We start from the raw sequence: 22134 nt of genomic DNA, 5'->3' as shown, positions 1-22134 counted from the left end.
CTTTATTTAACTTCAACCCCGTTCAATAATTCTTGTTTTAATCTTAAGGGTAAAATATGCTTTTCGTCCCTGTAATTATAGGCCATTTGAATTTTCATCCCTGAGCTTACTAATCCTCCCATTCCGTCCCTGTAAAAGTTAATCACTTGAAATTTCGTCCCTCGCCCCTTTTAATCACTGCCACGTCAGCAAATTACCAAAATGGCATGGGAAATGACGAAAATACCCCTGACTTATTTTTTTTTCCTTAAAAAAAATTTCAAAATTTTGAAAATTCTTTTTTTAAATTAAAAAAATCTGAAAAAATAATTAAAAATCATAAAAAATTTCGGAAAAAAAATGTTAAAATTAAAACTGAAAAAACTGAAATTTTTCGGAGAAAAAATCGTAAAAAAAAATCCGGGAAAAAACAGGGAAAATTTTTTTTGTGAAAATTTTTTTTTTAAATTAAAATATCTGAAAAAATAATTAAAAAACATAAAAAATTTCGAAAAAAATGTTAAAATTAAAACTGAAAAAACTGAAATTTTTCGGAGAAAAAATCGTAAAAAAAAATTCGGGAAAAAGCTGGGAAAAAAATTTTGAAGGAAAAAAAACAAAAATAAATAAGCCAGGGGTATTTTCGTCATTTCCCATGTCATTTTGGTAATTTGCTGACGTGGCAGTGATTAAAAGGGGCGAGGGACGAAATTTCAAGTGATTAACTTTTACAGGGACGAAATGGGAGGATTAGTAAGCTCAGGGACGAAAATTCAAATGACCTATAATTACAGGGACGAAAAGCATATTTTACCCTAATCTTAAACTACATTTGATTTTTCTACCATTATTATTACTTTTTACTTGAAAGTCTACATTCATATCATCCTAAATACAAGCCCAAAATTCAAAAAGAACCATCAATAGCATGAAATAGTAAATCATCCGTACAAATTGAAATACAGATGAACTAAATCCAAAAATGATATCAACCAAAACCAAACTCAAATGTCATCTATCGCTAAATTACAAAACCTACAAAAAGATTATTCCATCTTTAATAGATTTAAATGTTAATATACATGCTATTTGGTTTCAAATGTAAGTGTTTCATATTCATAATTTTTACAGTCATAAAGAAAATATGTCTTTTTTAATACACTATTAAATATTGTCAGCAAGCCTTTTGTTTTTTGGCAAAATTTTAAGCGTACGAAGCCAACTGTCAAGACAATCATTTCATTTGTGGTGACCATATCTCTAATTACCAAAAAGTCCAAGTGTCCAGACAAAGGCATATCCTTGTAAATTGAAACAAGCATAGTTTATTGGCGGTGTGATCTCCACCAGAATAATGTTTATTGGCGGTGAACTGAAGGACTAGATAGATTGTATTATCATAGTACAAACAATAGTACGTATTGTATTTGTCGACAGTCTGAGCGTGCAGAACGGTCGTTCATACTGTATTTATTTATCATTTGGTTTAGTAATTTTTTATTACTAATATCTTTATAAGAATGAGTCCAACAAAGCTATCTTCAAAAGAAGAACCAAGTTCTCTGCAACACACATTTGAGTCCTTTTGCCATCAGAAAAATGAACGCTTCTTCTCTAAACCTTGTTTCTGAATGTTTTATCAAACCATGTCCCCCAATCGAAGACTTGAACCAAATATGCCATTTATCACATTGGGATATTAGCATGTTATCTGCATACTATATCCAAAAGGGTCTTCTCTTCAAAAAACCAACATCATCATCACTAAACCAACAACATTTCATAGAGAACCTAGTAGAGAAACTGAAACACTCCCTTTCCCTCACACTTTTCCATTTCTATCCCCTCTCAGGTCGTCTTGTTACTAAAAAATCCGAAGATCCTCATTCTTACACTGTTTTTGTCGATTGCAAAAACAGTCCTGGAGCTAAATTTATTCATGCTACTTTAGATATCACCATCAATGATATTCTCTCACCTGTTGATGTGCCACCTATTGTTCAATCATTCTTTGATCACCACAGAGCTGTCAACCATGATGGACACACCATGTCTTTGTTGTCCATTCAAGTTACTGAATTATTGGATGGTGTTTTTATAGGTTGTTCCATGAATCATTGTATTGGTGATGGAACTGGTTATTGGAATTTCTTTAACTCATTTTCTGAGATATTTCAAAATGATGTTCATGTTCCTGTTCCGATTTCACATAAACCTATTCACAATAGATGGTTTCCAGAAGGTTATGGTCCAATCAGCAACCTTCCTTTCAAACATCACGAAGAGTTTATTCATAGATATGAAACACCTATTTTGAGAGAGAGAATATTTCATTTTTCAGCAGAGTCTATTGCAAAACTTAAAGCAAAAGCTAACAAAGAGTCTGATACAAACAAAATCTCTTCTTTTCAATCTTTATCAGCACTAGTTTGGAGATCTCTAACGCGTGCACGTCATTTACAACATGGTCAACGGACAACTTGCAAATTGGCCGTAAACAACCGAACCAGAATGGAACCAGCTCTTCCTAAGGAATATTTTGGGAATTCCATCTATGCGGTGAGTGGTGAAACAACGGTAGGGGAATTGCTGGAAAATGATCTAGGATGGGCAGCATGGAAGATTCACCTGGCTATTGCAAATTATGATGATAAAGTGGTGCGAAATTCGGTTGAAGAGTGGTTACGTTCTCCTTTTGTGTATCGAATGGATCTGTTCTTTGATCCTTATACTGTGATGATGGGTAGCTCACCAAGGTTCAATATGTATGGGAATGAATTTGGAATGGGAAAAGCATTGGCAGTTAGAAGTGGATATGCTAACAAATTTGATGGAAAAGTAACATCATATCCAGGTAAAGAAGGTGGAGGAAGCATTGATCTTGAAGTGTGTCTTTCATCTGAGAAAATGATGTTGCTGGAAACAGATGAAGAGTTCATGAATTCGGTTTCGGTGTTTAATCCTTTGTTTTAGTCTTTGATGAGTATGCTATGGTGTTTAATGGGGATCTGAGGTGTAAATCAGTCTTTTACACTTCATCATATTGCATTGGTAACATTCCTCTAAATAAAAAGATCATTTGTAACATTATTAAAAGTCATATAAATAATGGTTTATGTTGATCTGTTGACAATTTTATACACGAAGTGCATTAAAATAAATGTCATATTTTAAATGTTTAGGTCAATGCAAATTACATGGTTTTCAACTTCTTCTATGGTTCATACATAATAATTTGAATTTAGGTGGTTTTGTTATAATTAAATTTCCAAAGTTATGTCGCAGTGAAAACAAAGATGAGTGAACCGTCGGTTTGATATTTGAATGTGTCAAATGATGTCATTATAGTCTTTAAAAGTGAGGGAAGTTGATGCTGAACACAGCAACCAGAAAATGAAAGACAACTTCATTTTGCAATGACAGGTGAGTGTGATAAGGTGTTTTGTGAGTTTGGGTTTAGTGGGACAAAGCTGGTTTATGTAATGTTAACATTTTATTTTGGTTAAGTGATGAGAAAAACAGAGCATGTGTTAATGTGTTAGTCTAACTATACATACGTGCTTTGTTGCTATTTTGGTCACAGAAGAGATAACCGGTTTTGACTTTTGACTAAGATATTGCTAGCTAGTGTACAATTACTACTCTTTTTAGTTCCTTTACACTCTAAATTTTTTTAAGAAGACAAAATGAAATATATTCATCAAACAAAATATTCTATCTATAAAAAATTTAAGAATAAAACCCAAGAGTACACAATGTCAATCACAAAACCAGTACAACACCAAAGCATCGAATTAGTCTAACTACAACTACTACCGGAAATTTAATTATAATATAACCACTTAAATAAAAATTATTGTGAACCATAGAAGAAGTTGAAAAACCATGTAATTTGCAAATTTGCACTGTCCTGTTCATTTAAAATATGACATTTATTTGAATGCATTGTCCTGCAAATTTGTTCAAGTAGTGCAGCCACGCATACTACCAAACAACCGGGAACGACAGAGCAGCAACACACCAGTGGTCGAAACCGGCACAGGAGCGGTACAAATGTAATATAGATGCATCATGGTAATCGTCGTTCAATAAGGTAGCACTCGGTATGTGTATAAAAGACAATGAAGATAGCTTTGTCCTCGCGAGAAATGCTTGGTTCTCCCCGCTTTGTGTTTGTCAAAGTCTGTGAAGCGATATGATTGTATACTACTCTAAGCTGGGTGGCATATCTTCAGCAGGATAATGTTGATTCGAACCCTAAACCTTGCATATATTATGCATTGTCCTTACCAATTGAGTTAACTTACGAGACTTGTGTGTGAATGTATAATATACACACACCCTTAAACTGTTGTTCTAAAACATTTTTCAAAACTCCCATGTCGAATTTACCAGGAAGCAAACCGATAAAATCGCTCTTGCTCTTTTAAAAATACAAAAACTTTATGCCAACTCCAACCGCTTACCATCGACCATGAATCTATTCCTTGATTCAAATAATTAATACTACACTGTATATCTACACATAACTGTGCATAAAAAAAACTTAAGTATTGTGTACCAACACTTAAAAAAAATGTGTACCTACATGTCCAGGTATAAGAAAACGTCACCTTTGTCATTATAATTACTGGCGAAAAGACGGATATCGTGAGTGTCTGATTTTTCGTTTTTTAACACGCTAACGTTTGAAAATTATGAATAGTGTTTTTTTTTTTTTATGGAATTTTTATTTTGATTAAAACTAAAAATATAAATATTTGTTGTTTTCAAGTTATAACACATCAAAATAACTATGATTATCTAGTTCAATGACACATACAATATAACGAAAAAAAATCGAAATTCTTATTTTCTTTAATGACACCCGCAACAATCTTCATTATAGAAAAAATTGTTAAGAGTATAATTGAGATAATGAAAAAATAAGTATATATATACTCATCTAGTTTGTTACACTTTTTAAATGATAAAAGAAAAAAAAAACTAAACATATATATACTCATATCGTATTTGTTACACTTTTATTTTAATATTTAAATTTCCTCTTATCTATTTGTTATATGTGTTATTTGTATTCAAAATTGATGGTAATTTTGGAAAGTGAAAAAGTCAGCCCAAAAGAGTTAAACCATGCAATTTTTTTTTTATATATAGTATAGATTCTACGAAGCTCGGGTACTTCAAAATATGGATTACGTACCGTATCTAATACGTATCATGTACCAATATCTGTCCTACACACCTTGATATATATATCGAGAGAGTATTCAGAGATTAAATTTTATTTAAAAAAAACAATCCTCTGATATTTTTCAGATACATCAGGGATACGTGAGAGATATGCGGTGGAAAATCGATAGCTCACTTAGATGATGTTTCTATTATTTTTGGGATGATATATATATCGAGAGAGTATTCAGAGATTAAATTTTATTTAAAAAAAACAATCCTCTGATATTTTTCAGATACATCAGGGATACGTGAGAGATATGCGGTGGAAAATCGATAGCTCACTTAGATGATGTTTCTATTATTTTTGGGATATATGTAATTGACTAAGTAATTATGTTTTTTTTTTGTGATATATCATATATGTAATTGACTAAGTGTCACTTTCTTTATTAGCAAAATTATTTATATTTATATTTCTTGTTGTCCGTCGTCTATTTTGGGTATTTTTGTTTGTTTGAAAACACTACTATTATTGATTGTGGTGTGAAGACAATTTTATTGTTGTGTTTTCTTGTTGTTCTTTGTCTATTTGGTCTATGTTTTTCGTCTATTTTTTTCTTTGAGTTTTAGCTCATAGATTATATTTTGAGTTTTAATTGTATTTTAAATTTAATTTTTATTAAAGGATCTCGACCATATCATATCTTAAATTTTAAAATTTATATGTATCGATCTATGAGGGCCATATCGTATCAACTATACAGATTTCATTGTAGTTATTGGATTATATCTCATACTCGTGGCAATCGTTGCGATTAAAAAATAGAGATAAAGGATACCTATCTAATGGAGACACCTAATATATATTTTCCTTTATCATTGCTGGCCCCTTATTAAAAAATCTCCATTATTGCTGGTCCCCTTTAGTGCGATTAAAACCCACGTGCAAACGTACTAAAAACAGATAAATACCTTTTTTTTTTTTTTTTACAGCAATACTTCCTTTTTCTTTTGAGAAATGATATTTGTACAACCATTTTGCAATAATTTTTTGACAATTTTCTCTCTTATACTCACATTATATTTTTATTCTCTCTCTTTCTTTTTCCCTCTCTATTATTTTTGACCAATAGAAATAGAGGAAATGGAAGTTGTCACTAATGGTTGTTCATATATCATTGCTCTTTTCTTTTTCCTTACTTATTTCATATGCTGAGTGTAACTTTTAAAGGTAAAAGAAATATTACATTGATAGTTGTTTATTTTTTAATATAATATTAATTTTCTCTTTAATTTTGAATTCAAGAAAATAATTTTACTTCACTATATTTTTTTTTATTAAACGGAATAAATATGCAAGAGAAAGAAATTAGAATATTTTTTAAATTCGTGTTAATTGAGTTTAATGGCAAGACCAATTTTATAAAAAAATATTTAAATTGCTGACTCATTATGGACAAATTTAAAATTTTATATGGACAAATATTTTATATTTAAAAATATTTTTTACTTCACTATTTTAAATTCGTGTAATGGTGTCCCATTATTCAAAATTTCTGACTCCGCTACCGTCGGTAATGCAGGATAGATAATACAAGCCACACATATAGTGTCACATATTCATGTGTTAATTGAGTTTAATGGCAAGACCAATTTTATAAAAAAAATATATTTAGGGGCCCAAAATAAAATATGATATGTTTATAGAGATAAAAAACTTATACTCCCATAATTCAATTTTTTTACATTGCTAACATGTCTGGGAAAAAAATTAATTGAAAATCAATTCTATGCTAATATTTTTCGGTTTTAATCCTCAGTTTAAGTGAAATTTCATCCACCTTTAATAAACTCAAATGGAATTGGATAGTAGGTTTTTCTCACTATGAAATTGGAGGTGATGCATTATTAGCTAAGTTACGTGCTATGCAGATAGGTCTTGACTTTTGGAGTAGAAAAGGTTATGTCAACATTATTTATGAGAGTGATTGTTTGGAAGCATTTGACCTGATTATTGATGGTCGTGATCATACCTTGCACACTTATGCTACTGACTTTTAAGGCTGCTAATTGCCCAAAACTGAATTCGAATTTAAAACATTGATAAAATTAAAAGAGAACCGCGTCATCTCATCTAATTGCTCTTCAGTGTTAGCAAACCTTTTTTTATTGAACATGTTTTCAGCAAGAGTCCGAATAGGAAGCCAACAACAATCAAAAGACATGTGACTATAAGAAAGTGGCTTTGTAGTTTGTATACTCAAACTCTATTACCGAGTGTTTTACATTTGTGTGTATTTACAGAGGTGTCAAATAAACTAAATCCTATAATTTAGCAGGCAATCTCTAGTTAGGTAAGTCTAAGCTCTAGATAACGCATTGATATGACTTACGTGCTGCTAACACCTTCTCATGAGCATCCATATCGACCCTATAAAGACAATAAATCATTATCTCTAATTAGTTTATTACTACTATTTTTTTTTAATCGGCAAAATTTATTAAACGCCAACCCCGTAAGACACAAGGAAAGGACGATAAAAAAAAAAACGGAACAAAAGGTGCCGCATATAGACGGAACACCAAACCCAATACCTCCACAAAGACCCTAAAAATGCGACAGTAGCTAGTTTATTACTACTATTATCTTCAAAAGATTAATCCAAAGGGTTATATTAACGCAGAATATATGGCAGGAGGGAGGAAACTAGTTTATAAATACTACCATCTTCAAAAGAATGATGCAAACAAAAACATCTTCAAAAACAGACTCGTTTCTGCACTTCCAAAAGATGAGGATCCCTTCCCTAAACATCGTTTTTGCATTTTTTTATTAAACCTTATCCCCCTATCAAAGACTCAAACCAAATATGTTATTTAACACATTGGGATATTGCCATGTTATCTACACACTATATCCAAAAGGGACTTCTCTTCAAAAAACCAACATCACTAAACCAACAGTACTTCATTGAGAACCTGGTGGACAAACTCAAACATTCCCTTTCTCTAACACTTTTCCATTATCATCCCCTCTCTGGTCGTCTTGTTCCACACAAAACTCAAGACCCTCCTTCATACACTGTTTTCGTCGATTGCAAAAACAGTCCCGGAGCTAAATTTATTCATGCAACTTTAGATATTACTATCAATGATATCCTCACCCCCATTGATGTCCCACCCATTGTTCAATCATTCTTTGATCATGACAAAGCAGTCAGCCATGATGGTCACACAATGTCTTTGTTATCTATTCAAGTCACGGAATTAGTGGATGGTGTTTTCATTGGTTGTTCCATGAATCATTGTATTGGTGATGGAACAGCTTATTGGAATTTCTTCAACACATTTTCTGAGATATTTCAAAATGATGTTCCTGTTTATGGTCCCATTTCACATCAACCTATTCACAATAGATGGTTTCCAGAAGGTTATGGTCCAATTATCAACCTTCCATTCAAACATCACCACGAGTTTGTTCACAGATACAAAATACCCATTTTAAGAGAGAGAATCTTCCATTTTTCAGCAGAGTCTATATTGAAACTTAAAGCAAAGGCAAATGCAGAGTCTAAATACAAACAAAATTTCTTCGTTTCAATCTTTATCGACATTAGTTTGGAGATCTATAACTCGTGCACGTCAACTACAACACGGTCAGAGAACAACTTGCAAAATGGCTACAAACAATCGAACCAGAATGGAACCGTCTCTTCCTATGTATTAGAGTATAGTGAGAAGATAACTTGGAGAGCAAGCTATCTAGATAGCTTGGAGAGCAAGCAAGTTAGTTAGAGTTAGTTACACAACTAAACTCTATATATAGGAACACTCATGTATCATTTCATTCATCTTTTATCAATTCTAGTTTACTCTATTATGAGTCACTATGGGTATCTCCCACATGAATACACCTATGCTCTCTTTCTAGCTGATCACTATGATCTTTATCCCTTGGATTCCAAGATTCATAACATGGTATCAGAGCGATACCCTAGGGATGAAGATGATGATGCTTCCGCTTCCGCTTCCGATTATGACATTGATGAAGATGAAGACTCCGATGACGCAGCTTTTGCTTCTATGATTAAGGAACCTTCAGCTTCTCACGATCACATTGTTTTCGGTAGTTTTGAATCTCCAATTGTTCCGGTTTCTACTCCTTCAATCGAACCAAAATTCGATGGATTCTCCGTCAAGATTGGTGAGATTTCTTGTGCTATCATTGATCCTTGCTGCAACATCATCGCTGAAGATGATTCTGTGTTCATTGATTCACAAGAAGATGAGAAACTGCAGGTTCTTGAACCTGAATTGAAGATTCATTGCTCTGATTTCATCGTTTCTGAAGCGTCGGAAGAATTCGTCATTCACACAGCTTCGGTGAGATTGAGGAGCACTGTTTACGGCGTCGCCGCCGTGAGGACTTTCGCCTCGTGGTTGTTCGTCGGAAAACAGTCTGAACAACCTGTTTCTGCCATCAACAATCAGCCTCTGATCTCAAGTTACATGATGAATCCATTGTTGATTTTGATCCTGGTGGAAGCTCTTCGTTTTCGCTGTTTTCCGTTTACAATGTTCTACGTCACACATCTTTTCGGTTATGGTGGATACCATGGGACAGAGGAAGGAAAAGGCTTAATCTCAGTATTCCCTTCAGTTTGAGAGATTCTTGGAAGAGGACAAGTGTTTGTTGCATCGCGTTTTTGCTAGTTATGAACGCAACTGGAATGGTTTGCAGAATCACGATTTGCAGAATCATTTTCTGTTTCTGTTTTCCTTGCAAAAGCGCGTTCTGCATAAGCTACTTATCGCTTCAGTTATGTGCTCAGATTCGATGGAAAAGTTTGGAATGAAAGCAAGGAGAAATTGTGAATGAGTCAATCGCAAAAATCACTTTTCAATAAGCTGTTTTGGTTCCGTTCAGAATCGCGGATTTGTTTCACATCTTAAGCTGTTTGGAAAATCACTGAATCACAAAGTGTGTTTTAGAATTCCGTTTTTTCGAATAAGCTGTTTTTGTAAAAGCGCTTATGGAATAAGCTGGTTGAGGTTAAGAGGAAGAAGCAGTAGAAACGCGTAAGAGGTTTCAACACAGAGAAGAAGAAACTTTTGAAAGAAGAAGAAGCTAGGAACACGTTTGCAGTTTCTTTACAGATTCTCAAGTTTTCTCAATGCTCTCATTTGGGCCTCAATTTGCGCCTTCTCTGTTTTCCTTTCATTTGTGTCATTTACTAGTTTTAACCCCCATTTTACTTAGTTACTTCAGTTTGAATAATCATTGTAATTTCATTGTATTTCAAACTCAAATTGGTGAATTTTCCCATTTTGAGTTTCAGGGGGACTATTAGAGTATAATGAGAAGATAACTTGGAGAGCAAGCTATCTAGATAGCTTGGAGAGCAAGCAAGTTAGTTAGAGTTAGTTACACAACTAAACTCTATATATAGGAACACTCATGTATCATTTCATTCATCTTTTATCAATTCTAGTTTACTCTATTATGAGTCACTATGGGTATCTCCCACATGAATACACCTATGCTCTCTTTCTAGCTGATCACTATGATCTTTATCCCTGGGATTCCATGATTCATAACACTATGGAATATTTTGGGAATTCACTTTATGCAGTGAGTGCTAAAACGACGGTAGGGGAGTTGCTGGAGAATGATCTAGGATGGGCAGCATGGAAAATTCATCTAGCTGTTGTAAATCATGATGATAAAGTGGTGCGTAGGTCGGTTGAAGAGTGGTTTCGTTCTCCTTTTGTGTATCAAACAAATTTGTTTTTTGATCCTTATACTGTGATGATGGGTAGTTCACCAAGGTTTAATATGTATGGGAATGAATTTGGAATGGGAAAATCATTGGCAGTTAGAAGTGGATATGCTAACAAATTTGATGTAAAAGTAACATCATATCCAGGTTAAGAAGGAGGTGGGAGCGTTGATCTTGAAGTGTGTCTTTCACCTGAGAAAATGATGTTGCTGGAAGCAGATGAAGAGTTCATGAATTCAGTTTCTGTGTTTAATCCTTAGTTTTAGTATTTGACTATGCTATAGTGCTGTTTATGGTGATGCGGGGTGTAAATTCCTTTTACTCTCCATCATAGTCTATTATTTAATCAATGATGGTAGGAAGATTGTCGGTTTCTCAGAACATTCTCCGAAAGGAATTTTGTAACGCAGATAACTTTGTGTTTCCACTTGGAGGATGTTATGGTTTTGGGTGGTTACCCTACCATTCCAAGTCTGTTTTTGAGGTAGTGGTTTACTTCCCTTTATTTTTATCATTTGTATTCCTTAATGTAATGTATTAAGCAGTTGTAATTTTGTCGAAATATGTGAATAAAGATGTTTCATTTTCATTTCTGCCGAATCTGTTAAAAGTATCAAATGATTTGTTTTATTTTTTCTTTCTATTAATCAAATATGGTTCAATCACAATTAAGCCCTAAAATCTTAATAACCCTAAAACTAATAACATATTCAGATTCGATATGTTCATGAAATTCTAGACAACACTATTTCATCTAAAATAATGGAACTCAAATGAAAGAAATATTGTAAGATTCATAATATGTTCCTTCCTTAAAAAAAAATATGTTCCATTACTTTGTCGGTCCATTGAAAATGAATCTATGTGTCGAAGGATGCGAGTAACGACAACCACACAGATATGACAACCTTCCTTCTCGTAGGTGATGGCTAATTTGGCGTTGTAATCGATTACCAGATCTTGGAAGAACATAACTGATGAGGAGCTAAGTTGTAAATATTTTTTGTTTGGAGAGGGAAGATATTAATGTTGTTTTTATGTATAATTTTCAAAAAACTTAATCGACCATGTAATAATAAAAAAATTTGATTGAAAATACTTGAATTTCCCTTCAAAATAAAATAAAAAAGGAATATGCTTGAATATATAATGGAAAAAGAAAAAGAAAAGGTATTTGAAGGGAGAAAATGTATTGATTTTGATGACATAACTTGTTGAAAAAATATTGTCTTCTGATTGGTTGAGAGCAGTGACGGATTTAAATCGTTCAAAAGTGACGGCATGATAGACACTCTCATTTGTGTATGGTACTCAAATACAATAACTTGTATGCTAATTGCAACCGGCTAGACGACCTTATTTTTAAATTCAATCCTCAAAATTGCATTTAAACCTATTTTAAATTCTTATTTTTATTGTCATAATAAAAACATGTTTTTTCTCCCCAAAAAAAAAAAAACAAAAAATGTCTTTTCTAATAGACTAACAAGATTGTCAGCAACCTATTTTTATTGGACAAGTTTTCAGCAAGTGTTCAAACACGAAGCCTACAACAATCAAAGACATGTGGTGACAATCTCCAATTAGGTAACTCCTAGGCTCTAGATAAGGCATTGAACCTTTGATATGCCTTGCGTGCTGCTAACACCTTCCCTTGAGCATCATTATCGATCCTACACAGACAATAAATCATTATCTCTAATTAGTTTATTAATACTACTATCTTCAAATGAATGATGCAACAAAAAAAAAAAAAAAAAACTTCAAAAGAGACTCGTTTCTTCACTTCCAAAATATGCGGATCCCTTCCCTAAACATCGTTTCTGCATGTTTTATTAAACCGTATCCCCCAATCAAAGACTCAAACCAAATATGTTATTTAACACATTGGGATATTGCCATGTTATCTACACACTATATCCAAAAGGGACTTCTCTTCAAGAAACCAACATCATCACTAAACCAACAGCACTTCATTGAGAACCTGGTGGACAAACTCAAACACTCCCTTTCTCTCACACTTTTCCATTTCTATCCCCTCTCGGGTCGTCTTGTTACTAAAAAATCCGAAGATCCTCATTCTTACACTGTTTTCGTCGATTGCAACAACAGTCGCGGAGCTAAATTTATTCATGCAACTTTAGATATCACCATAAATGATATCCTCACCCCCATTGATGTCCCACCCATTGTCCAATCGTTCTTTGATCATGACAAAGCAGTCAGCCATGATGGTCATACCATGTCTTTGTTATCTATTCAAATCACGGAATTAGTGGACGGTGTTTTCATTGGTTGTTCCATGAATCATTGTATTGGTGATGGAATAGCTTATTGGAATTTCTTCAACACATTTTCTGAGATATTTCAAAATGATGTTCCTGTTTATGGTCCCATTTCACATCAACCTATCCACAATAGATGGTTTCCACAAGGTTATGGTCCAATTATCAACCTTCCATTCAAACATCACGATGAGTTTGTTCACAGATATGAAACACCCATTTTAAGAGAGAGAATCTTCCATTTTCCAGCTGAGTCTATAGCGAAACTGAAAGCAAAGGCAAATGAAGTGTCTAATACAAGCAAAATTTCTTCGTTTCAATCTTTATCAGCATTAGTTTGGAGATCTATAACTCGTGCACGTCAACTACAACACCGGGAGAGAACAACTTGCAAAATGGCTACAAATAACCGTACGAGAATGGAACCACCTCTTCCTAAGGAATATTTTGGGAATTCACTTCATGCGGTGAGTGCTGAAACGACGGTGGGGGAATTGCTGGAGAATGATCTAGGATGGGCAGCATGGAAAATTCATCTAGCTGTAATAAATCATGATGATAAAGTGGTGCGTAGGTCGGTTGAAGAGTGGTTTCGTTCTCCTTTTGTTTATCAAACAGATTTGTTTTTTGATCCTTGCACTGTTATGATGGGTAGTTCACCAAGGTTTAATATGTATGGGAATGAATTTGGAATGGGAAAAGCTTTGGCAGTTAGAAGTGGATATGCTAACAAATTCGATGGAAAAGTAACATCATATCCAGGTAAAGAAGGAGCAGGAAGCATTGATCTTGAAGTGTGTCTTTCGCCGGAGAAAATGATGTTGCTGGAAACAGATGAAGAGTTCAACTTCTGGTGTTTGCTCCCATGTTCTAGTCTTTGAGTATGTTATAGTGTTTAGTTGTGATGCAAAATCTAAATTAGTTTTAGGAAAATAACTTGTTGACGCCCATTTTACACCTTGAAAGAAATAAAATGAGATATGTATTAATGATGTGATAAAAATTGAGAGAGATATGATAAAAATTGAGAGATAAATGTCTAAGAATAGAGTGTCCAAATATCATTACTATTGGTTTTACACCGGTAGGGTTAATACATTTTTACCCCCCTGTAATATAGGCGAGTTCCGGTTTTCCCCCCTGTAAAAAAGATTCTTTCGATTCCAACCCTGAAATATGAAGATTCCGTCGAAAACACCCCTGGTCAAATCTGGCACACGCCAGGTGCTGATGTGGCGCGCCGCGTCATCTTTTTTGATGACGTGGCACGCTGACTGTATAATTATTTTTATTTTTTATTTTTTTAATAAGGACACGTGGCATTTCCTATTTTTTAATAAAAAAATATTTTTTTAATAATTAAAAAAATATTTTTTTTAAGTTTTTTTTAAAATTTTTTTTAAAAAAATAAAAAAAACGAAAAAAATTCTTAACAAATAAAAAAAATGAAAAAAAATTCTGGAAAAAAATAAAAAAATACCGAAATTTTTTTAAAAAAATTGGAAAAATTAATAAAAATGAAAACAAAAATCTGGAAAATTTTAAAAATAAAAAGTAAAATCTGGAAAAATTAAAAAAATGAAAACATTATGGAAAAAAATTAATAAATTTTGAAAAATTCATATTTCCAGATTTTTTCAATACCGGAAAAATGAAAAAAAAATCATATTTTTTTCGGAAAGTACTTGTCATTCAACCGTATAACATGATTTATATACCGGTGTCAATCAATATACATTGTATCTTGTTATTCGGACATGATTTTTATAAATATGATTAATCTTCAAATTTTTGAAAATGATGAATCTTGAAATTTTTGAAAAAAGATTAATCATATTTACAAAAACTAAATTTTCGAAAAAAAAAGATAAAATAATATGAATTTTCGAAAAAAAATATTTAAATAGTAGAAGTTCAAATAGTAAAACAAATATAAATTATGTTTGACTCAAATACCATTGAAACTAGTAGACACTAACATAAAAAATGTTTTGAGCAGTTTGTATGTTTTTCGAAAAAAATATGAATTATGTTTGACTCAAATACCATATTTTTTTTTATCTTTTTTTTTTCGAAAATTTAGTTTTTGTAAATATGATTAATCTTTTTTCAAAAATTTCAAGATTGGTCATTTTCAAAAATTTGAAGATTATTCATATTTATAAAAACCATGTCCGAATAACAGGATACAATGTATATTGATTGACACCGGTATATAAATCATGTTATACGGTTGAATGACAAGTACTTTCCGAAAAAAAATATTATTTTTTTTTCATTTTTCCGGTATTGAAAAAATCTGGAAATATGAATTTTTCAAAATTTATTAATTTTTTCCATAATGTTTTCATTTTTTTAATTTTTCCAGATTTTACTTTTTATTTTTAAAATTTTCCAGATTTTTGTTTTCATTTTTATTAATTTTTCCAATTTTTTAAAAAAATTTCGGTATTTTTTTATTTTTTTCCAGAATTTTTTTTCATTTTTTTTATTTGTTAAGAATTTTTTTCGTTTTTTTTATTTTTTTAAAAAAATTTTTAAAAAAAACTTTAAAAAAATATTTTTTAAATTATTAAAAAAAAAAATTATTAAAAAATAGGAAATGCCACGTGTCCTTATTAAAAAAATAAATAATAAAAATAATTATACAGTCAGCGTGCCACGTCATCAAAAAAGATGACGTGGCGCGCCACATCAGCACCTGGCGTGTGCCAGATTTGACCAGGGGTGTTTTCGACGGAATCTTCATATTTCAGGGTTGGAATCGAAAGAATCTTTTTTACAGGGGGGAAAACCGGAACTCGCCTATATTACAGGGGGGTAAAAATGTATTAACCCTACACCGGTATAATACTTATATAGTCTTTACTAATTATATATAGGTTTAGGATTAATAGGACTTTACCCTGTAATATAGGTTATGTTCGGGTTTACACCCTGTAATTTGTTTTTTATTTATCCCCTGTAAAAAAATTTCTTAAAAACCCCCTTAATAGGCAATTCAAAAACCAAAATTTATTTATTTTTTCAGAAATTTTCGTTTTTGAATGGCTATTAGGGGATATTCTAATTTTTTTGACAGGGGGTAAATAAAAAAAAATTACAGGGTGCAAACCCGAAAATAACCTATATTAAAGGGGGTAAAACACTATTAACCTTATATACTATTTTTATCCCAAATATAAACTAGCAAATCACATGTGCACTTACACGGGTGAGTTGCTAGATAGTTCAACTCAACATTATATTAAGGTAGAAAATATATTAATTTTAATTTTTTATAAATTTGTTGTAAAACATTATTAAGACTAGCAGAAAGACGGACACTAACGTGTCAATTTGTCAGCCGTTTTTTTACGTGCGCTTAATTATGTATAAAATGAGATATCAGTATTAACATATACTATGATAAAATATGTTTGGTAAATAAGATTAAAATAAGTTGCCTAAAAAAATTAAAATAAACTCTTTTTATAACGTTTAATGTTGTTCATTTGTAGCGGAGTAGTTCCTATTTCCCTTACTAGGAGCCCTGATTTCCACTAAATCGAAGATCCAACACACACAAATGATTCGTGAATGGTACCTGATGAAAAATTTCGCTGGAAATAGCATCACTCATATTTTCTATAATAAATAAATTACAGCTGATATATTATAATTATTCTTATTTTTATTTATATATCAAACAATTAATAATTAATAAATTTTGATAGATATTTGGCAAGCGTACCAAATTCAATCGAAGTAATAAATAATTCGTATTCATGAGGACTGTTGTTAACGTCTACTTAGCAATTTCATTATGAAAATGATGTATTAAATTCAAGGGTGCCCTAGGCAGTTGAGTTGATTTTTGTAACATAAACATAATAAAAACAATAAAAGTTGGTTTTAGGAATTTATGAGAAAAATATGATTAAGACCTTCAAATCCTCTAATGTTCTTCTATAGCAATTTGCACTCCCAATTCAAGCAATTTCCATCTAATGATTTTTATTGACCATTTGAATAGTTAATTGGATGAGTTAGTTGAGATATTTATGCAAAAAATACAAAAAAATAATAATAATTAGATTTGGTTTGTTGATATATATATATATATATATATATTGGATTGGAGAAGCTTAAACACTCCCTCTCCCATGCCCTTTTCCATTTCTATCCTCTTTCTGGCCGATTTGTCACTCACAAAACTCAAAACCCTCTCACTTATACTATTTCCGTTGATTACAGTAACGATAACCCCGAAGCAAGATTCATCTATGCAACCGCAGACGTGACCATGTCTGATTCCTCTCACTGATTGATGTTCCTCCAATTGTTGAGTCATTTTTTTATCTCAACAAAGCAACCAACCACAACGGTCACACCATGCCATTGTTTTCAAGTCACGGAGCTAGATGATGGTGTTTTCGTAGTTTGTTCCCCTGAATCATTGCATTGGCGACGGTACCATTTTCTTGAATTTCTTTAATATATGGTCCGAGTTATTTCAATCTCAATCTCAAAGTTGTGAAAATGAAAACTTTGTTCCCATTTCACGTTTACCTTTTCACGATCGTTGGTTTCTAAAAGGTTACAATCCACCTACCAACCTTCCCTTTAAACATCACGAAGAGTTTATCAGCAGATATGAATCTTCCAACTTGAGAGATAGATTCTTCCGTTTTACACCAGAGTCTGTTGGAATTGCATTGTTCTCTCTTCAAATTGTTTGTTTTGGATTTTCAAACAGTTATATTTAAATTTTCAAAGTTTATTTTGAAAAAGAATTTTCATCTACCAAAGTTGTTACCATGACCATATCACCCTCTTTAATACGTTTCGTGACACTGTCCAAAATTACAGTAACAAATTGTACAAATTTAACTTGTTACGATTGTTTGTCGGAGAGGTTGTACCATCTTGCAAGTAGTGTGAGAATGTCTCGGAAACCGAAGATTGTTTGTTTGTTTGCCACGTGTGTGTTCATGAGTTCCATTTGGTGTGCAATGTTTAAATGGTTGGGGATTACATATGTGTTGCCGGGATTTTTTTTTGTCTTGCTTCAATTGTGTGGTCCTTGGTTAGGAAAGACGTATGTAAGTAGGATATTGTTGATTTGGCATACGGTGCTTTGCCTCGTTTGAAAAGCTAGAAAGGATCTCATTTTCAAGGTAAAGGTTCTTAAAGTGGTAGAAGTAGTTGATTTGATCAAGAGACTCTTGAGATTGACTCTTGGATTATAAGTCGATGTCTTCTTGCTTTTTTTTTTTTTTTATTTTTATGAATGGCTTATGTTACCACTAAATTGTAAGTTTCCTACTAGTACTATTTTCTTGGTGGGGATTTAGTGCCCCTTTTACTTATCTCATCTTATTCGATAAAATATATTTTGCTATTCAAAATAATTGTACTTGTATTTGTTTAGTTGTAGTTAATGTTGTATAGTTAATGTGTATCTTTTACTCTATGGATGTGCATGTATCACCACTCATTAATATATTCGGTTGCTTTTCAAAAGAAGAATAAAACATGGTTTTCTCAACTGCTTTTGCGGTTCACACTAATTTGAACTTGGTGTAATTATATGATAATGAAATTTCCAATAAAAGAAAATTACTAATAAAAGACACACTCAAAGACATTATAATTTCAATATATTCGGTTGAGCATTGTTATTTATCCCGGAAAAATGATCCAACGGATCACAAAGAACATTTAGCCAATTAAGTATTTTCCTGACTGGGAAATAAGGGAGTTCATGTGTATAATAGTTTGGGAAAGATATTTAGTAAAGGGCGATCTATTTGTAGAAAATGAAAAATTCACAAAGATATCACGAATGAATTACATCAATCGGATTGTTTGCCATTTGATCCAATACAAATACATGTTGTGTGTCGAATACACTTACTGAATCGTGAGGATTATAGTCATTTTTATCATAAATATTAGATATTAGATATGCGTAAGAGTTAAATAGTGGGATACATGATCATGATTTATGAAGGTCGGTATGTTAATTTAACATATATGTGGAGATATAGTCCACTTGAGTTGACCGGTGGTGTTGACTTAGAACATTGGAGTGCGTTTTTTGTAATGTGGTCTATTTTTAAAGATCGATATTGATATATCCCACAAAAAGGATAAATAAGATGCCTTAATGGATATATGTGATAAGATATATGTGTAAGATATAATCATCAGCATGACCAAGTGATATCAACACGCATACGGCCTTACAAATTAAATAAAATATTTTGTCGTATAATTATATAAACTTTAGGCTTAATGGCACGTCTCCTATCTTGGTTGATTCAATTTTCTTTCTTTTTTCATAAACAGGAAACATAGTTCTGGTGAGAAATTTAACATTGCATTAATTGATTTTAAACATAATTGATGTGAGAGTATCTCCACCAAAAAAATAGTCTATTCCACTCTTATTTATTTTTAGAGGAATTACTTGTATGATCTCTCTTCCAACAACATTGTGTGTTGTGTTCTGCTTAATATTTGAATGATGACTTCTTCTAGCGCTCAAACAGTTTCAGAATGTTTTATCAAACCACTACACCCTATTGAAGATTCAAAGCAAATTTGTTATTTAACAGGCTGGGATATTGCTATGTCATCAATGCACTACATCCAAAAAGGCCTATTATTCAAAAAACAAACAACTTCACCAAATAACCAACAAGATTTCACTGAGAATCTATTGGAGAAGCTTAAACACTCCCTCTCTCATGCCCTTTTCCATTTCCATCCTCTTTCCGGCCGTCTTGTCACTCACAAAACTCAAAACCCTCCCACTTATACTATTTTCGTTGATTGCGGTAACCATAACCCCGGTGCAAGATTCATCTATGCAACTGCAAACGTGACCATATCTGATATCCTCTCTCCGGTTGATGTTCCTCCAATTGTTGAGTCATTTTTTGATCTCAACAAAGCAATCAACCACGACGGTCACACCATGCCGTTGTTATCAATTCAAGTCACAGAGCTAGTGGATGGTGTTTTCATAGGTTGTTCCCTGAATCACTGTATTGGCGACGGCACCTCTTTCTGGAATTTTTTTAATATATGGTCTGAGATATTTCAATCTCAAAGTTGTGAAAATGAAAACGATGTTCCCATTTCGCGTCTACCTTTTCACGATCGTTGGTTTCTACAAGGTTACGGTCCACCTATTAACCTTCCCTTCAGACATCATGAGGAGTTTATCAGCAGATATGAATCTCCGAACTTGAGAGATAGATTCTTCCATTTTGCACCGGAGTCTATTGCAAACCTGAAAGTAAAGGCGAATAAGGAGTTTAACACAACAAAAATATCTTCGTTTCAGGCTTTATCAGCACATGTTTGGAGATGTGTCACACGTGCACGCGGACTAACAAATGATCGAAAAACCAGTTGTAAGTTAGCTATAAATAATCGACTAAGATTGGAACCACCTTTGCCACAAGAGTATTTTGGAAACACAGTTGACGTGGTTAGTGCAGAAACGACTGTGGAGGAATTGCTTCAGAATAATCTGGGATGGGCAGCATGGAAGGTTAATGTGGCTGTGGTGAATCATGACGATAAAGAAGTGCGAAAGATGCTGAAAAAATGGTTAGAGTCTCCTGTTGTATACCAACTCGGTCGCCACTTTGATCCCCAAAGTATCACAGTGTCAAGTTCACCAAGGTTCAATATGTATGGGAATGAATTTGGAATGGGTAAAGCGATAGCAGTTCTGAGTGGATATGCAAACAAATTTGATGGTAATGTATCATCATATCAAGGGTATGAGCATGGAAGCATAGATTTGGCGTTGACCCTTACACCTAATGCAATGAGGGCGTTGGAATTAGACGAGGAGTTCATGAATACTGTGGTTTGAAGTGTCTAAATTTATTTACTGCTACTGGTTTGATAATTTGATCTGCAAGTTTTGTTGATAATTTCAGGGAAGGGGACATTATATTTGCCATTAAAAAACTCATGCAATGTGAGGTAGTTCTTGAATATAAGATGAATTCATTGTTCTTATTTTTCATATCCATAAGTAGAGGTTGTGAACATGACTTGATTGCAGCATGTAGCTCCTTAAGATATCCCCATTTTGGTTGCCTAATCAAACCTTGTGAAGCATAGTCAATCACATATTTGTTCAATATTTGCAATTTCACTCAGATGAAGAAAAGAAAGAACCATATCATATTCATCCAGTGGAGCCTCATCATAATAAGATGTTGTTATGAAAGCAGAGGCCAGTCTATTAAAATTGGTTCCTCCATGGTACTGCATCAAATCCATCAAGTAAGTTACAGAGAAAAATATATTCAAATTCAGATAATTTGAAAAACCTACTGGTTATTTACTACATGCTCAAAAAAAGAAGTAAGAGAGAATAGAGGAACAGATTATAGAATATAGATAGTGATGATACCATGTAGTAATTAACATAGCTTCCTTTCTTGGCAATGAACAAGGCAACATTATACGCAATGTCTTTAGCTGATCTCAAGTATGACACTCCACCAAAGGCTTCATAACTTCAAATTAATTTAAACATTAGATAATGACATTAGTCTAGAAAGACACGTCATTGCTATCTGAAATTCACACTCCACCAAATACATTTTAATGGCGAGATCATCAGCATAACCTTCTCTTTTTTTTTTAATAATTGAGAGGATTCAAATCTGATTGGTTTGATTACGAGGTATGATTCAATATTCAAATTGTGGAAAGTGAATCAAGAGGGACCAAACTACTCCCTCCGTCCCATAATACTTGACACAGTTGACCTTATTACGCATGCCAATGCATAATTTTGAGCTTAAATATCTTGAATAATATATTAGAAAAAATTATGAAAATTTGATATTTTGAAAATACTCATCGAGACAAATCTAACGAAATCTTATATGATATTA

The 22134-nt window shown here is 32.6% G+C and overlaps 3 protein-coding genes and 2 pseudogenes across 4 annotated transcripts; all 5 read left to right on the top strand.

Annotated features, from left to right (window-relative positions):
- The first annotated feature begins 1271 nt into the window (after positions 1 to 1271).
- On the top strand, positions 1272 to 3117 carry LOC146942097 (putative acetyltransferase At3g50280). Its single transcript, XM_085756062.1, has one exon. The coding sequence runs from the start codon at positions 1579 to 1581 to the stop codon at positions 2950 to 2952; it is 1374 nt and encodes a 457-aa protein (XP_085612188.1). The 5' UTR covers positions 1272 to 1578; the 3' UTR covers positions 2953 to 3117.
- A 4667-nt stretch (positions 3118 to 7784) lies between these two features.
- On the top strand, positions 7785 to 11534 carry LOC146942096 (putative acetyltransferase At3g50280; annotated as a pseudogene).
- Positions 11535 to 12587: 1053 nt separating this feature from the next.
- On the top strand, positions 12588 to 14306 carry LOC146942095 (putative acetyltransferase At3g50280). The gene has a single exon (XM_085756059.1). The coding sequence runs from the start codon at positions 12664 to 12666 to the stop codon at positions 14098 to 14100; it is 1437 nt and encodes a 478-aa protein (XP_085612185.1). The 5' UTR covers positions 12588 to 12663; the 3' UTR covers positions 14101 to 14306.
- A 3024-nt stretch (positions 14307 to 17330) lies between these two features.
- Positions 17331 to 21244, top strand: LOC146942093 (putative acetyltransferase At3g50280; annotated as a pseudogene). Its single transcript, XR_015030038.1, has one exon. The product of XR_015030038.1 is annotated as a putative acetyltransferase At3g50280 (transcript).
- On the top strand, positions 17364 to 21244 carry LOC146942094 (putative acetyltransferase At3g50280). The gene has a single exon (XM_085756058.1). It carries the CDS (start codon positions 19728 to 19730, stop codon positions 21093 to 21095), a length of 1368 nt encoding a protein of 455 aa, XP_085612184.1. The 5' UTR covers positions 17364 to 19727; the 3' UTR covers positions 21096 to 21244.
- Positions 21245 to 22134: the final 890 nt, after the last annotated feature.

Source organism: Medicago sativa, chromosome 3, assembly GCF_051527215.1.
Source record: "Medicago sativa cultivar Bolivia chromosome 3, Bolivia_mono, whole genome shotgun sequence".
In the NCBI taxonomy this organism is placed as follows: domain Eukaryota; kingdom Viridiplantae; phylum Streptophyta; class Magnoliopsida; order Fabales; family Fabaceae; genus Medicago; species Medicago sativa.
Note: the sequence above shows the minus strand (reverse complement) of the source record. Positions and strands in the feature narration are given on the sequence as shown.